Source organism: Tenrec ecaudatus, chromosome X (assembly GCF_050624435.1).
Source record: "Tenrec ecaudatus isolate mTenEca1 chromosome X, mTenEca1.hap1, whole genome shotgun sequence".
NCBI classification, from domain to species: Eukaryota; Metazoa; Chordata; class Mammalia; order Afrosoricida; family Tenrecidae; genus Tenrec; species Tenrec ecaudatus.
Window position 1 is genome coordinate 118,215,474 of NC_134548.1, and position 18,471 is coordinate 118,233,944.

General features: G+C 43.1%; 1 protein-coding gene and 1 non-coding gene across 5 annotated transcripts in view; one reads left to right on the plus strand and one right to left on the minus strand.

Annotated features, from left to right (window-relative positions):
• The window catches only part of PAK3 (p21 (RAC1) activated kinase 3), a 333,228-nt gene that overhangs the window by 125,443 nt on the left and 189,314 nt on the right, over positions 1 to 18,471 (minus strand). For all 4 annotated transcript variants that reach the window (XM_075538540.1, XM_075538538.1, XM_075538541.1 and 1 more), the window contains one exon: positions 317 to 515. In XM_075538540.1, the coding sequence (XP_075394655.1) occupies positions 317 to 491 (175 nt within the window). In that variant the 5' untranslated portion in view covers positions 492 to 515. The remainder of the gene's footprint in view (positions 1 to 316; positions 516 to 18,471) is intronic.
• Positions 4,942 to 5,072, plus strand: LOC142435347 (small nucleolar RNA SNORA36 family). Its single transcript, XR_012781418.1, has one exon. It is a non-coding gene; the product is annotated as a small nucleolar RNA SNORA36 family (small nucleolar RNA).

Below are 18,471 nucleotides of genomic sequence, written 5' to 3' on the forward strand. Positions count from 1 at the left end.
AAGACTGTGCTATAAATTTACATCGAAGAGATCCGAAAGCAAGTCACTATTGATGTAGTCAAGGGAATATATTACGGCTATGGTTTCTTTAAGCTGAACACTGTACATACAGTTACACGTGAAAGGCAAACACAGGATTATTTTCTGTAAGCTCACAGAAAGTCCTCCTATAACAAAGTCACCCACTGAAGATGTAGATGGCAAAGGCCACGCTGGTGCTGACTAGCCACTGCTCAAGAAATGACTACCCAGGAAAGAAAGTGACAATGAGAGAATAAACTAGCCCCTTTTCAATGCCCGGCCACTGATACTTTACTTTTATCCCCTCCTCCTGGGAAGATAGAGCGCAGCCGGGCTTTCTTATTCTTCTCCTCAGGTGCCATGGGAAGTGGTTTGGAGCTGTGGTTGAGTGCTGATGAATCTCGGTTGTTACTATTCATCCTTAGTGGGGGAGCTGGGGGTTTCTCTTCATTCTCCAGACCGTCGGACATTTTCAGTTACAACAGGCACAACTTCTAAAGGAGGAGAAAACATGTGTTAAGAAAGAATAAAAATGTTTTTTAATCACAGAAATATGGGGATTCTAGCATCTTAGAAACCAAAGCATTTGTCTCTCATTGTCCCCAGTTTTTTCCCAGATACTTCTGAGGTGTCACATTCCTGGATGGCCAGGAGTTGCCTCCCGAACATCAAGGAGGCCATGTGCCAAAGAGGTTAGATAGTGAAGATGACAATGCATGGATCTCTGACCTGTACCCCAAACACATGGCCTTTTCTATGGTGAAATTCTTGATTCTCTGCTGGTCACTCAGGTTTTGGATGAACAATTTACCACCTCTCTTCCTTAAAATGAGCAGGTATAGATACAGGAGGTTGACATTAACAGTTATTTGTGGTCAAATGTGCAAAGGCCCACAACAATGATTTGTTAGTCCCTTTACCACTGGGATGACTTTGGGGCCTATTTCTTCTTCTTTGGATCTATTGCTTACACATGTGTACCTGGCTTATGTAAGGCATCCCATAGTTTTATGGGAATGAACTCAGGAATAATCCAGTAATCAGATGAGCTAGAGTGCTTTACATGAAATGAAGCCCCATCTTCTCCCATGAAATAGAAGGTACCAAACCAAAACCAAACACAACCAATCGAGTCAATTCCAACTCAGAGTGACCCTATAGGATATTGTAGAACTGCTTCTGTGGTGTCTGAGACTATAACTTTCTATGGGAGTAGAAAGCCTGATCTTTGTCTCAAGGAGTGGCTGGTGCTTTTGAACTGCTGACCTTGCAGTTAACAGCCCAATGAGCAACCCACTACACTACTGCCACCCGGACTCCTTAAGTAGAAGGCAATGATGGGCCAAATACCATGAGCAAAAAAGAGCTCCAGAGGCAGTGCCAAAGCCTTACTCATTATCATACTTGATGTACTGGCAGAGAGAGGAACAAGAGAGATGACAAGAGCCAGTAGGGCTTTAGCAATTCATTTTCCCCGGATTTCATTATTCTTTAGTATCTCATGTCTTGGGCTGAGTATATTCACGTTGAATCCCACCAGGAGGGTAAAGTACTGGGAAAAATCACACTCCATTGCAACAAAATCTCTATGTATCTATTACCAGGCATTAATTAAGGGGGGTAAGACCTCTCTAACCTCTCCCAGAAGTACCACATTATTCCAACAACATTTACTATAAAAAGCTAAGTACAACAACAGAAAAATACAGCAGCTATTTCTCGTTAACTGTTATAAGAAATCTATCATCGTTTGTTTAACCTCTCATAATGGTGGTAATATATTCGTTGATGGCCACAATGTACTCTAATTTGCATCGTGTTGTTGAGAATTTTCTAAATTCCTGTTTCTTTCAAATGTATTCACCCTTTACTTGAGAATAAAATAAAACAACAGACAACCAAACTCACTGCCATCAAGTCTATTCTGATTCATTGTGACCCTATAGGGAAGAGTAGCACTATCCCCTATGGGTTTCTGAGACCAACTCTTTACAGGAGTACAAAGCCTCATCTTTTCCTGCAGAATGACTGGTGACTGGTGGTTTTGAGCTGCTGACCTTGTGCTTAGCAGCCCACCACATAACCCACTACACCACCTAGGCTTCTGAGAGGGTAGGTGGGTTAATAGCATTTTCATCTGTACACATGACTGCCCAACTCTCTTAGTTTGAAAAAGAGATCTCTTCTTTTGCTTTGCTTGAGTTTTAGGCTTCTTAAGGAATGAAGACCAAATTCTTATCTTTTCAGTAATCATGCTAATGGAATTACCCAGTAATGCAGGCATTGTTGCTGTTGCAGGTGACAACTGGATAAGGTAAGCCTCCTCTGGAGAAGCAACCACAAAACAAGATAAAATGGAAAAGCAACTCTGCTGTCCAGTATCTATGTTCTGGATACTACTAGCACCAGTGTAAGAGGTTGGTGCTAATGGGCTTACATTCTGCTGTGCGGTTTGATAGTTGATCATTCTAAGTTCTCTGTCTCACTACAAGAGAAGTGCACTTAGAACACGGACCCCTGGGGTCAACTATCAAACTGCACAGGAGAATGTAAACCTATTAGCACTGGCCTCATACAGTAGTACTAGCAGTATCTAGAACCATATTTATATATGATGATGGGGAAATAGATCTATGTGCATATATTTATAGGTTTAATATTAAGATAGTAGATGGACATCGGGCTATCACTCAAGTACCCTCTCAATGCAAAAACACTTTGTTCCATTAAACTGGCATTCCATGATGCTCACATTCCCGACATGATCGCTGAAGACAAAGAGGGTGCATAAGCAAATGTGGGGAAGAAAGCTGATGGTGCCCGGCTATCAAAAGATATAGTGTCTAGGATCTTAAAGGCTTGAAGATAAACAAGTGGCCATCTAGCTCAGAAGCAACAAAACCCACATGGAAGCATACCAGCCTGTGTGATCACGAGGTGTTGATGGAATCAGATATCAGGCAACAAAGAACAGAAAATCATATCACTGTATATGAGGGGGAGTGTGGAGTAGGGACTCGACTGGACATCCCCTTACAGAAGGGTCACAGGGAGGAGACAAGCTAGTCAGGGTGTAGTGTAGCAATGATGAAACATACAAATTTCCTTTAGTTCTTTAATGCTTCCTCCACCCACTATCATGATCCCAATTCTACCTTACCAATCCGGCTAGAGCAGAGGATGCACACTGGTACAGATAGGAACTGGAAACACAGGGAATCCAGGACAGATGAACCCCTCAGGACCAGTGCTGAGAGTAGAGTACCGGGAAGGTGGGGTAGAAAGGGGTGAACCGATTACAAGGATTTATATAGAATCCCGTCACTGGGAGATGGACAACAGAAAAGTGGGTGAAGGGAAATGTCGGACAGTGTAAGACTTGACAAAATAATAATAATAATTTATTAATTATCAAAAGTTCATGAAGGAGGGGACGCAGGGAGAAAAGTGAGGAGCTCATACGAAGGGCTCAAGTAGAAGCAAACTTTTTGAGAATGATGAGGGAAACAAATGTACAAATGTGCTTGACACACAATGGATGGATGTGTGGACTGTGATAAGAGTTGAACGAGCCCCCAATAAAATGATCAAAAAAAAAAAAAGGTTGACCCGCTAGCTGCATTATTCTGAAATTGATGGATGCGTAGTTGAAATTTAGTCACACAGCAGAATATGTCACCTGAAACAAGGCACTCTGAAGTTTTTTTTCTTCTTGTTATTTTGGTTGGCACCCCTAACTCCTTTTCTCTTCTTGCACTTTACTTTTCTGGTTTCAAAAAAAATGGCTGAATCAAAGGAGTACTGGTAACATTGGTAACTGGTTAAGCATTGGGTTGCTAACCAAAAGGCTGTCAGTTCAAAGCTGCTAGCCAGTCCATGGGACAAAGATGAGGCTAATAGCTCCCATTAAGCTTTAAAGTCTCAGAAATCCCAACAAATGACTCTACTCGGCCCTGTAGGATTTTTATAAGCTCTAATTCACTTGATGGCATTGAGTTACAAGACTGTCATCCTGTGAAGTCTCAGCAACATAAACTTTAGCGTGGCTATTGCAAAGGAACTGAACACTTGAAAGGAAAATACCTAAAATAGTCAAGTTTTAAAAAGTGTTTCCAGTAGTTGAAACCATGAAAACAGCCTCCACAACCCTGAGACCAGAAGAACTAGATGGTGCCCAGCTACCACTATCAGCAGCTCTGAAAAGAATGGCATTAGAAGGTCCTGGATAGAGTAGGGTGGGGAGAAACATGGTACAAAATGCAAAATAGAGCAAGTTTACTGGTTGGCTAGGATCTGATGGGATCTCCAAGCCTATGACCATTATCTTTCAGGTTCAGAACTGCACTCATTTCTGTGTTAGAATTAGTGACCATTTATGAACAAAAGGGCAACCTTTATACCAGGACAAAGTACAGAGAGTTAGGAAAGGAAAACTGGAAACAGGAAACCCAGAGAGGAAGTGAGATAAGTGATGCTACATCAACAGGATTGCAATAGACGAGTTGGATCAGAACGCATATGAATTACTGAATGGAAAACTATGACCTGCTTGGTAAACCTTCACCCAATTCACAATAAGAATATTTTAAGTGTGTTTCATGGAGGAAGAAAGACATGACCACTTTATAATCTAAATGTAAGGACAAGTGTCAGAGCCTCTTTCAAATGACAGCCAAAGTTGATCTTTCAATAATAAAGCAAAAGTAAGAATCCCCTTTGTTTTTGATAAGTAGGTGCCACTAACATCAGAATAGGGGTGTAGGCGTCAAAGTTCTCAGTTACTATGTGAAAGGTTGGTGGTTGGAACCCATCTGTGGCTCTACGGAGAAAAATGTGGCAGTCTGCTTTCATAAAGGATGATAGCAAACCGCTCGCTGTCAAGCGGATGCTGACTCATCGCACACTATAGAACAGAGTCCATTCCAAAGTGTTGCGTTCAGTTCAGGGCAGCTTCCCTGTTCTGTTCATTAAACGTTGGGGCATTAAAGCAGGCCTGGGAAAATGACTGGTAGAAAATATTATTCTATTCACTTTGTTGCCAGCCTATATTAAAAAAAAAAGAACAGAATAGAGATGTCCCATAGGGTGCCCAAGGCAGCAGTCTTCATGGAGGGTGCCCTGGTGCTACAGAGGTTGTGCACGGGGCTGCTAACTGCTCGTCAGGAGAAAGAAGAGCTTTTCTACTTCTGTGACACCCACAGGGACAGTTCTGTTTTATTCCAAGGGTGACTATGAGTCTGCATCAACTCGGTGGCAGTGATTTCATGTGTAATATTTATAGAAGCCGATAGCCACATCTTTTCCGCGCTGTCTGACTGCTGTGTTTCCATTGCTGACCTTTTGTAGCAGCCAGACGCTTTCCCACTATGCCACTAGGGCCCCGTTAGCGAAATATGACTCCATTGGAAATTCTCCAAGGCAGGTCTACTCTAGCCCAGAGGGTTGCTGTGTGCCAGTATCAACTGGAAGACAATGGCTTTTAAAAAGCTGAGGGTGACCCCCTTTTGTGGGTTGCTAATTACGCCCTCTGACCTGATCTGACTGTCTGGGAAGACAAGGCTACTTGGGATATAAAACGCAAACCATCATCTCCTGCGACTGCACTATAGTCATTTCTGACCCCAAATTCCCACAGCACACATTTCCCGTGATCTTCATTTCATTACTTATAAATGTTGGTATCTCTACTCAATCTTCAAAAAAACAAACCAGAAAGCGTTGGCATAATCAAAGGAAAGTGACACTTTGAGAAGACCAGTGAGGATTGGGCAGGGACCTATTAGGCAGCTTTGTTATTAATATATTTCTCATGTGGGAGGTGTTTCCCAGTATTGCTCAAATAAATGAAGGAAAAAGGAGATTCTATTATGTTATGTTTATAAACAATGCCATTTTACTAAACTAGGTCCTCCCCCGAGACAGCTTTCTACAAAGGATGCTATTCATGGGTTGCTGGTTCTATCTGAAGATCTTTCCAAGATCTTCAAAGAGGACTATCTTGTTTGAGATGGCTGCCAACTCTGTTTCAAGAGCTATACAAAAGCACCCTTATGTTCTGGAAACCCACTTAAAAACAACAACAATAGCAAACAGTTTAGCTTGAAAGTTTCTTCCACACTAGGACAGACACTTGCATGTTGATGGTGCTAGCCACAGGCCATTTGTTTCACCTTTACATCTTGGCCCTTAGCATTGTAGGAGTACCCAGCTAACTTTTTTTTTTAATGGAATGCCTACTATATTCCAGTCACTGGGGACCCCAAAACAGAACTGTGAGGAAACTTGACAAAGTGTGTGGAAAAATGGAATTAAAATATAAGGAAAAACATTCCACAACATTTTGAAGCCCCCTTGTAGGCAGTCTAGGGAGCTCTGGTGGTATAATGGGTCTGCTCACCACAGGTCAGCAGCCTGAATTCATCATCTGCCTCCACAGGAGAGATGACGCTGCATGCACCCGCCAGGATCCACAACTTTGGAAGCCCACAGGAGCAGCTCCAGTCTGTCCTAGAAGGCCTCTCTGAGTTGGAATCCATGACATGGTTTAGTGTGTATGCGCTCAATAACCATAAGCTACCCAACTGTCTAGCCTCCAAGTATTTAACTGGGAACCCTCACCAAGCCAACTTTAAGGGAGAACCAGAAACTGTTTAATATCTGCCCACAGATTGGTTTCACGCTTGGCTACTAGGGTTTTCCGTGAAAATTCAAATTGTTACTGCTGATGGCCCCAATTTTTGCTCTAGCCCTTGGGACCTGGATGGATTACCACTGTTCTGTTTTGATCATCACAATTCATTCACAAGCAGAAATAGGCCTTCTGAACCAGGGAGCATCAACAGACTTTTTTCAGAATACTAGAAAATATGCACCCCTTCTCTTTTCCTCCTTCCTTTCCCTTGCCTCCGCCCTCTTTCTCCCCATCCCATCTCTCTCTCTCTCTCTCTCTCTCTCTCTCTCTCTCTCTCCCTCACGCATGCAGGCACGCACGCACGCAGGCACAGTCCTGCAATGACATGCCTTTTGATATAAATGCTGTACTATAAAGAGTTTCACAGAAATCCTGTTATCAAGATGAATGGTTACTTCAGGTGACATGGTTGAACAGGGTCAAAAAAAAAATAGATCATTAGGCTCTCATTCCTCCAAATGTATTTTCTCTCAATCCAAGAGGGGCTAAAGTATTCGTGCAGGGAGGGTTTGGTAATGATGACAAAGACAACCACTGGCTTTCATGGCTCCAAGAGTCAAGGTGAACCATGGATATCTAACTATTTCCTCTGATTATTGTTATCTTCAGGGACACTATGGGCATCATGCTGAATTAGATGGGACCCCCAAATGCTAAACAGTGGCCATTTGCCACAAGCAGCTTAGCTAAGTGGGTGAGAATCCCGACAGACTGGTCCGACCACTTACAAGGACTGTTCATCAAGTCCCAAAGCCATTGAAGTAAACAAATGCCCCCATCAGATCTGATGTCACCATCTAAATATATGGAAACAACCAACATGTCTATTATTTCATCTGCTTTCAAAATCAAAATAAATGGTTCATGGGCATATTTTCCACAAAGGAACACTGCCCCTCTTAGAAAACAGAAGGCCATGCCGGCAGATGCACAGCTACAATCTAGTAAAGCCAGAGGGAGCGCTCCAAATACCCCAGTCATGAAATGTTACTGTCACAAATTGGTGAGCAAATGAATTATAAGTTTAAGATCCCTTTTATGGCAAACTAGATGACCCAACACAGGACTGCGATGTAGCTTAGGAGACATTTCTAGAAGAATCTTCTTGCTGTCTCTGAAAGTTACACAAAGAAGAGGATTTCAAGAAGCCTTGTGCTGATTAGCTGCCTGTTCTACAGTAAGAGACTGACAGGAGCACACACATGAAAGAAGTTGAACTTCAGGGTTGCAAAAATGTAGGAACGAAGTTAGTAAAAATAATTCTATGGCAAAACATATAGCAATATTGAGAACCTCTCCAAGTTCCAGAATTTGGGAAATCTTTGGAGCCAGAGTTAGTTCTACTGTTCAAAAATAATAGACCTTTTCATGGCTGCTTCCAAATTTCAAGGTTGACGGTAAACATAGACCTATAGTCAGTCAGCCAACAGCTATACTGACAATGAGGTCAAGACTCTAGTGTTCATTGCATATGAGGATGCTACTTTTAGTATTGAAAGGATATGCACAGTAAATTGTACTTTGGTGGCTAGAAAATTGATACAAGGGTTACCTGCTGGCTCTTTGCCTGGGTTCCCCTGGTAAGCAAAAGCGAACATTTTCAAGAGAGCTAACTGAGCCTCTAGGTAAACAGACCATGCCTGGGAATCGAATCATGTTTTTCTAACTGGCCTATGTTAACACTTAGCTACTTATCTTGGTCTCATTATTAATAAATTATCCAACTGGCTCAGACACTCATGACTGAGCATATAAGCAGATGTTGTATTCCAATATAATTACCATTAAAAAACCTAAGAACCATCTAATTTCCCATAAGGAGTACATCTACTATGGTTTCAAAGGAGTATTTATGTTACAACTTCCATCTGAAGATTGCTCATGGCTTTGCAAACATTAAAATTCCCATCATTTGTTAAAACGATAAAATGGGGAGAAAGAACATATGTCTTCTTCCAGAGGGGGTAAAAGGCCAGGTGTGATTCTCCCTGCAGCTTGGAAACCTCTCCCAAGTCCCAGACGGTGTAGAAGCCATGAAGCCACTAAGGTATGTCCAGCAGATAGGCCCAACGAAGCATTTTCATCAGCGGTAGGAACTCTGGCAGCCCTAGGGGATTACTATTGGACTGCTATACAAAAACTGGCAGTACACACGCACCAGCTGATACAAGGGAGAGAAAACTAAGCCTGTCAACTCCTGTAGAGATTTACAGTCGTGGCAACCCTTCATAGGGTTGCTCTGAGTCAGAATCAACTCCATGGCAGTGGTTGGGTGGGTTTCTCTCATTGAATGGGGTTAATCTATATGCTATTCCTCTCACATGAGCGCTCTGATGGGAAGAGCCCCCTTAGTTATACGCATATGCCTTCATACCATCTAGAGAAGAGCCGTGTTCCTCTAAAACCCCAAACTCACTGTCCTTGAGTCCATTCCAACTCACTGTGGCCTTACAGGACAGGGTCAAACTGCCCCAGTGAGTTTCTGAGGCTGTTAACTCTTTATAGGAGTAGAACGCCTCATCTTTCTCCCGGAGAGCGTACTGGTGGTCTGAACTGCTGACCTTGTGTTAAGCAGCCTAACTCATAGCCCACTAAGTTACTGAGGCTTCCTGACTGGCTCCTCCAAACAGCTAACTCACTGCCATGGAGTCATAACTGTTCACGGGAGTAGAGAGCCCAGTCTTTCTCCCACTGATTTGTTCCTAGTGGGCATTAAATAAATGTGCAATGGTACGCTGTGGGACTCTACGCTCTAGGCATTGGTTGCCACTAGGAGTAAAGGTTTTCACAGTGTTGTGTAAGCTTATATGCCTACTCATCACAAGCTTGAGCCAAGAAGGCAAGTTTGGAAGAATTGGCACCGACTCAACTGCCAAGCAACTGGGAATCACATCGGAGCCACCTACCATTGGATCATGAGCACTTCACTTTGTTAATACATAGAATTGTAATAGCCAAAGCCCTTTCGTGTCTTACTCTTCCCTGAGCCTGCCACAAAGACTGTGAAGACAGGAGTGTCATTCCTACTGTACACCTGAGGAACTTATCAGACAGAGAGGGAGGTGACTGGACTTTCCAAGCGTCACAAAATAAGTGAAACACCTAAACTAGAATCTGGGTTCTCTTCAACTCTTCTCTTAATTCTATTTCCATGACACCAATACGTTGGTGGACCCAAGAACCTGCTCCTGCTACACCCCACCCCCCAAACTCATCATAGTTACATGGTTATCCTCCTTAGATAGACCGACATTTCCAGCTTTTTCAAGTTAACTCACTTCAGGCTGGTACTTCCTGCTTTCAATTTCTCTTTCCATCCAAAGCCCCAACGGCTAGGGTGATGACGCTGATAGAACTTCTAGAGGTTTCTCTGACCAGTTGGGGACCAATTCTTAGAGACAGTCCTGTTTTGGAGCTTGTCTTTTCTGGGGCACACACCATGGGAACTCTGCTATCAGAGACAGGGGTGTGCTGTTTCAGAGAGCCTCACCTGGGAGATACCATTACATTATGCAATGGAGGGAAGCCACCTCTCAGATCATTTGATCAGGAGGAGTCTGGCTACTTGTTCGATAGGAGATTTGCTAAAGCAGTAGGATGGGCAAAGGAGACACAAGCTCTTTTTACAGCTGCCCAATTTCAATCTTAGATCCTGAATATAGGTAGCTCCCTATTGATATCCATCTCGACACCCTGACACAGAGGACAGTCATGTTCTCTCACACACACATACAAGCAAACGAGGTCAGTGAGGCTGCCATCCTGTGCTTCACTAACACCTTCAAGGATAACTTCACATTGTTTGCCACGGGAACTTGGCAGGTCCAAATGAGCCAGCATCTGATAGCTGCAAATGACATCGTCAGGTTGCAAACCCAGAAATCAGGAGGTCGACCCCAGCACCCAGGCTTCATATACTGCAACTACTGTCCGTGGGGACACAAATGACTTTTTCAAATGATTTCATCAGCTTTGAAACGTATGCCCAAAATGCCAATGACTGTCTGATGTGTGTTTAGATTTGCAAGTCGATCTGCTAGTTCAGGTTTCTTCATCTCCAGTGTTGGCTCTTGTAAGACAAAATAAGATGCACAAGGAACTGAGGTACAAAGAAGGGTTTTTTTATTTCATCTTTTTTCCTCCAGCATAAAAATACCCATGATTATTCTCAAAGATGCCTTCAAGAAATAGGTGGGGAGGATGAAAGGTTGGAAGCAAAACTGAGTAATCAAACATCTCCTAGTGCTCAAAACCCAGACTGCAGTGTTCTTGGAACAAATTAGATGCTAACTAACAGCCCAACTGGGTTCTAGCTGCTCCCTGTTACACTGCACAAATGATAATTATACCCTTTCCTTAATCCACCCCCAATGCAAAAGAATGCATGGATTTCCTCAAATACAAGCTCAGAAGTTCATTCCCCAAGTGTGCTGGAGGGTCCTGGACGCCACGGTCTGTATGCCTGGCATTGCATTGCGGCCAGCTTGTGTAGGATTCATTATCCTACAGTTTAGGATCTAGACCCTTCCTCAATTCCCACTTTTTCTGGAGCCAACTCTGTTTCCTCAGGGATCATGCCCATCCCATTGCACGTCGTACGAGAAGAGCAACATGGGAGCTAATGAAACCTGGTCTTACTTCGAAACTAAGAGCCACATACATTTAGCAAAACTCAACCGTCCCTTATCAGGGGACCTTTTGAAGCTAGACGGTGAAGCCAAAGAATTTGAGCCGACATAAAATACAGCAACTTTCCCTCAAGCTTTTGAGCTGTTTCCAGCCCTCCATTTTAAAAGCGCTGAGCACAGGTCTTGGCATTTTAGTTAGGGATTATCATTAAGGATGAAGAAACACCATTTACAAAATATTGGCTTCCTACAAGCACTTAAGGAAGAGTGGGACATGACAAGACCCATCTATGAGATACCCCAGTGCACAAATGGTAGGGGATGGATGTTCCGTGTGGCAATGGCCTTGGTTGTAAGAAAACATCACTTTCTACCCCCACCGAAGACAAAGGTTGTCCCTTGAAGAAAAATGACCATGTGTCAAAACGATGATCCTAATTCACCCAAAGCCTTTTTTCCCTAGAAACCAAAAGCCAGATCAGAAGGAAGCCCTCACAGTTGAGCCTTCTGGCCTGCCCATGGCTGACATCATTTTTTAGTTGGTATCACCATGAAGCTTGTTCCTCTTGCTGCCCATCGCCTGACTCACTGCCTGGTTGAACATACTCCTGTCCGCTCATACATGACATGGCTCATTCCTAGTTCCTATACACACATCTGCTTGATGACTGTTTGTTTGTTTTGACTAACTCTTTTAGTGGCCCCAAGAAGTCATCAAGCTGAGGTCACAGGGCACAGTTCCCGCCTCGATGGAAGGAACAGATGCCGCCTCAGAAGGAAATTGCAGATAAAGCAGAAGCGAAGAAGGGTTAAAGGAAAGGAGCTGGAGTAAGCAGCCCTGAGGATGAATCAGTCAGCAGGTCCCCAATTACTCCTGTGGAGCCTGGACTGGGGCCTAGAACACATCTTGACAAACAATTTGGAAAACACAGGGGAGGGGGAAAGCTGGGTGCTTATAACAAAAGCATGTAACTCTGTACTTCAAGTCTAGACTAATCAATGCTCATCTTATTTCTCCTTCGAGGTGGATTCCGATGAATTCCATATGCCACAACACTCACAGTCATGTCAGGTGACCCCCCAGGGAATCCTGCAGCCTAGGCATACCCGATACCCTTCTGCCGGGCTTTATCATGAGGCTCTATTGCTTATGTAAGGAAAAAAACCCTTGATGGTTTGGCGGGGTAGGCATTGGACGACTAAGTGCAAAGTCATTGGTTCAAGCACACCAGCCTCTATACAGGAGGAAAAGGAGGCGATCTGCTCCTGGGAATACTTGCAGCCTCAAAAAATCTCTGTAAATAAATAAGGTCCCTGTGAATCAGAACTGACTCAATGGCAATTTTTTTTGCAGTTACATAGCTGCAAAAAAAAGGAAAAGAAAAGAACTCATTATCAGCCTAACATTGCTTGTCACAGGAAAAGACCAGCCCTGTGATATTCTTGGTCTGGTGGATTTCGGATGGACTCTCAATTCTAAGACACCTCAGACCAAAAGACACACATATTCCCATTGGCGGAGTTAGACAGCAACACCAAGAATAAGACCTACCCAGAAGGTCGCTGAAACAGCCCTTCAACATCTGCATTCACTTACTCACAAAACAATTCATTATTAAATATAAGTGCCAAGCACCATGCTAGGTGCTGGGGAGTAAAAAGATAAGTAAGTAGCCAAGTCTAAGTGAGAATCTAGGGCCTAGACAAAAGGCTCAAATAGTGGGTTTCATTTCTGGAACCACGCACACGTGCTTGCATACACACTACATCAGTGGCTCGCAACCTGTGGGTATCTCCGACATAACAGTCAAAGAAGTGAAAGTGTTGGATACATGATGTCGCCGAAGCCATGAGTATTTTGAGATGAGTAGAGGTATATAAGGTAAATGTGACAGAGAGGTTTCTTTCTCTTGTAACACTGGGTTGCTATGAGTTGGGACTGACTGAATGGCACCTACAACAATATATGTGTGTATATGCCTATGTATGCATATTTGTGTATAAACATATATATGAATATGGGTATATGTGCATGTATTATGTGTATAAGCATATGCACATGTACATACATACACAGATATATAAATTTAAAAATGCTCTTCATCCAGCAATACATATATCCTTGTTATATTTTATGTATACACACACACAAAGAAAATATAAGAAGGATATGTGTATTGCTGAATGAAGAGTGTTCTAATTGTTTTAAGAGGTATTCTGATGCATTTCAGAAGAGGGCACCACTGCGTGTCTGTCTATTGTTTCAGAAGCGCTGGTGACATAGTGGGCTACATCTTTGAACCAAACCACCAGCTGCTCCACGGGAGTCTGAGAAACACGAAGCTGCCTATGGCGGTAAGGCCTTACAGCCTGAGAAACACCAGAAAGCAGCTCTGGCCTGCTCTATAGGGTTACCACACATCAGAACAGATGGGAGAGCAATGAGGATACCATTATATGTATGTGTGTATGTGTGTATATATGTTGCCGGGACAAGCCTGCTCTATAGGGTTACCACACATCGGAACAGATGGGAGAGCAATGAGGATCCCATTATATATATGTGTGTATGTGTGTGTATATGTTGCCGGGACAAGCCTGCTCTATAGGGTTACCACACATCGGAACAGATGGGAGAGCAATGAGGATCCCATTGTATGTATGTGTGTATATATGTTGCTGGGCGTTTTGTCCCCATGTCACTCACATGCATTTCGCATGCATCTATTAAGTGCCTACTACATACCAAGTATTGGGCCACAGACAAGGTATAGGGTGCAGAGAGATAACTAGGGGTAAATCTCTGTCTTCAAAGAGCTCCTGGCCTGTGGAGGAAGACACAAGAGCATACATCCAGTATAAATACACTGTAATGTAGTCTATGTAGGTACAAGATGCTTTGGAGGGATAGGACAAGAAGGGTAGCTCAAGTTCTTAGAAAGAAGAGGGAATGTAGCATTTGAGCAGGCTGAAGAATTCAACAGGATTGGAAGAATGAAAAAATAATTACTAGGTTAGTATAAGGCAATCGTATTCAACAGTATATTCCAACCAAAGAATATTCCAAGCTTGAGATACTAAGTCTCTTAGCCTTGGGTCTTTACTTCAATGGAGCTAAGTGATGCTGGTGCTGTGTATTGAAAAACAAAAACAAACAGATAAGAAACTCTGAAAGACTGTCACATGTGTGAACCTTAAAAGAGCAAGGATACTGGTTCCTAATTCACTACAGAAGAAGAAATCAGTACGGCCCTAACCAAAGCATTTTCTAGAATTTAACTAGGCAAGGGGTAAAGAGGCATCTGTTAAACTTAAGAACTATACTAAATCTTATTGTGCAGTTTTACTTTGGGGGTCGACTTCTGTAGTCAATAGCTATTTTTCAAACCCCAAGAATGGTCTCCAACAAAGAGAGACTCAGTCCAGCTCCATCTCTGGATTATTCTGTGATCTTGGGAAAGCCATGAAGCCTGCAGAAGTGCACCCCTCCAGTTGGCATTTTCATATCATCTATGTTGTGCTAGGTAGGCAGACGATGTCTTGGAAGAACAGAGAAAGACAGAAGGCTCCATAGGATTCAGCACTTGAACAGGGTATTGAAGTGGGAGTCAGAGCTCACTATATTCTAGGGAAAAAGAGAAAGTTTCTGTTCATGAGGAGACTTAAAGAGTAGCGAGCAATAGCCATGATACTGTGAAGCTGAGAATGGGTTATGGAATGACAAAGAGATGGACCCCTAATAGCCCAGACAATGAGATTTCACAATGGCAATGATCAGTGTTAAACTTGAGAATTAGTAGTCAGGTGGGATGCTCCAGACAGCAACACATAAATAACATTGGGAAAAGGTAATATGAGCAAAAATGAGCCAAGGGATGAGAGAAAAGAGATGCTGCTATTTTGGATATGGGCCAAAGATGGCAAGGATGTAGGCCTGGTGGAATTCAAATGGTCTCCTAAACAGAACCCAGGCAGAAATGTATTTCAATCCCAAGAGACCCACAGGAGTGTGGGAAGCATATGGTCTATGTAGCATAGTGTTTTTGCTGGGGAGTCCAAACAAAAGTCATCTAAGTTTTTTTTTTTTAATGAAGAAAAGTTACATGCTGCTAACAAACGCACATGTTCTACAGAAATGAAGGACCGGAAACTAAGCTCCAGATATGTCACTGTTGAAGAGATCAGTAGACAAAGGGGAGAAGCCCCAAACTGTGACACACTAGAGAGATCAGTAAAACTCAACTGAAGACTATCTAGTGGGCGACAAAGCAAGTATGGAGACATCTCATCTTTAAGTGTAATAGACCACATAGCAAGTAATGAAAAGCTGAAGGAAATTTCAATTCACATGCAGAAAAAATATGTGTGTATGTGTGTGTAAGGAAACTGATTCACACGTAATAGAAATATATGAATGTATATACATACATACACATGTATATCCATTATATCCATTCCTCTCAATGGTAACAGCAAGATTAAAGCCATACACATTGCTACAGCCCCTCTAGCATGTTGACTTGGCATTAGAAAATGGTCAAATGGCAAGCTGGGCATGTAGGCTGAAGAGAGTAATGTGGACATCATCAGTGTAGAGTGCGTGCAATAGCACCTGAAAAGAGAGAACTTTGGGGAAAACCAACATTTCTTAGGGGAGGGGGAAGCCACCTGCATAGCTCTGACATAACAGTCAAAGTGAAAGCGTTGGATACATGATGTCGCAGAAACCAAGAGCATTTCGAGATGAGTAGAGCTATATAAGGTAAATGTGACAGAGAGGTCAAAGTGCCCTTATGTTTTGTCTTTCCACAGAGTTTTTCAAGATGAGTAGAGTTATGTGAGGTAAATGTGACAGAGGGGTCAACAGTGCCCTGATATCTTGTCTTTCTATGCTTTCCCCGGAGTTTATGAAGCTTGACATCTTTTTATGTTCATGTTAAAAGAAACAGACAAGTGACACCCACAGGCAGACGATAGGTTTCGGTGTGAAGACTTCCCCGTCTCTGGGCTTTAGGTGTTCCTGAAGCAGCACGAACACAACTATGCAGCAAGATTTCTTCTGAGAAAAGCCACAGAGGTCATTTACCATGGGGCCCTGATCTGAAGGGTCATGCTATGACGACGTGTTTGCTGTGCTCTCGCAAAGCATTGGGCGCTATGCAGGATACAAAGAGAAACACAATGTGGTCTAGCTAGCAGATAAATTGTGACTACAGTAAACTCCCCCACTCAAGCATTATGCTCAACTCCTTTTGGCCAACTCAGCTCTCCAAAAGGGGTTGCCAAACAAAGATGCAAATATCCAGTTCGGACTGGGACATTGTCAGAGGAGCATTGCTCTGAATGGGTTGCCGGACCCTGTGTTCACTGCTCAGTCCCTCTGCCTCTGTTTCCTCATCTAGAGAAAGTGACCATCTCACCAGGAGGTGTTGAGAGTCAAGTGGGACAACAGCATGTGAGGATACTTGCAGATACCCTACCCAAGGAAGATGTTTCCAATTTCTGGCCAGATTTCCCTCACCACACACAAGATCATCATCAGTCACGGAGATCTTACGATGTCCTGGCATTCTGCTACAAGTTTCTCTGATGTAAATTCGCACACACACCCCACACAATTACTGCATGAAGTGTGGGTTATGATTGCTTTTTCACAAATGAAGCAATGAATGCTCTAAGGCATTACGTGACTTGCTCAAGGCTACCAAGCTCTTCAATGAGAGAGTAAGGGTAACCGCCTGTCTGTGTGCTTCCAAAGTCCCAGCCTCTGAAAGGCTTCGGCAATCACACCACCTTTTTTCTCCAATACTCTCGGATTTCGAATGGATGTGAATGTTCTTAGGACTCGAATACCTTAACGGGGCCCCTACCATGGTGTGTTTTGGAAACAGAGCCTGGAAATGAGCACACTGTCTACCCACAAAGCAGATATTTCAGCGTTAGAATCAAGTGTCCGTTGTTAAGCAGGCCACTGGCCCCTCCAACATCAAGAGATACTTCCATTTTCCTCTCTCAAGTTTCTGAAATCCCTGAAGTCTTCATGGATTTCAAGTGGGGAAGACAAGTTGTGCGAAAAGAGGGGATGTCAACATGATAAGGAACAAGATACCTGTGTCTTAAAGGAAAACAGACCTTGAGGGGACTCTCCCCTTGTCTTCTTGAATGGGGATGAGCACCGAACCGAGCTGAGGCTGAGCCAAAACACAATGGGGAGGAAAAGAGACAAGTCCCACGAAAAACAAGCCACTGGCTACAAAAACCAAAAATCCTGTTCTCTCTCTGTTACCTCAGCATTCTGTCCCTTGGCGGTGCCCTTCCCTCAAAGGGCAGAGCTATAGGGAAGAGTAGGATCTCAATTTGTTGAGCCTTTTGGGGAACCCACAGAGGCAGTTCTACCCTGACATTTAGGGTCGTTATGGGTCAGAAATGGCTCACTGGCCATAATTTTTGGTTTTCTATAGGACAGACATTGTGTGCTAAGTATCTGATGCATATTTATCACATTTTATCATCATATCAACTTCTTTGATGTAGGTGACTTTGATGCCACCATCATTTTACAGATGAGCAAACTGAGGCTTGAGGACAAAGAGTAGTTGATTCAAACAAGGATACACAGAATCAAACTGAGATTCAAATGTTAGTCAGTCTGATTGCAGAGTTGGTGCCCCTACAGGCTCGCCTGCACAAATAGGTTTTAAATGTTTGAACAGTGTAAAATATCATGCAAAGGTAAGGCAGTGGGCCTTCCTACTTCAGAAATTCAAAGGAATTCAGGAAGATAAATTTTCCCCTTTCTATAATCGGGCCACTTCTGTTAATTGCCTTTGACAAGAAACTATGATATGGTAATTGCTCTCTCCGCTAAGGGAACTCAAACTCACTGCCATCGAGTCAATTCTGACTCATGGTGACCATATAGGACAGGGTAAAACTGCCCCTGTGAATTTTGGAAACTAAAGACTTTATGGGATTAAAAAGCCTTGTCTTTCTCCAGTGGGATAGCTGGTGGTTTCAAACCACTGACTTTAGGTTAGCAACCCACCCTGTAACCACTATGCCACCAGGGTTCGCTCCCCTGAGAGAGATGGGAGCTAAACCCTAATTGAAGGGAACTAGGCCATTGAAGTC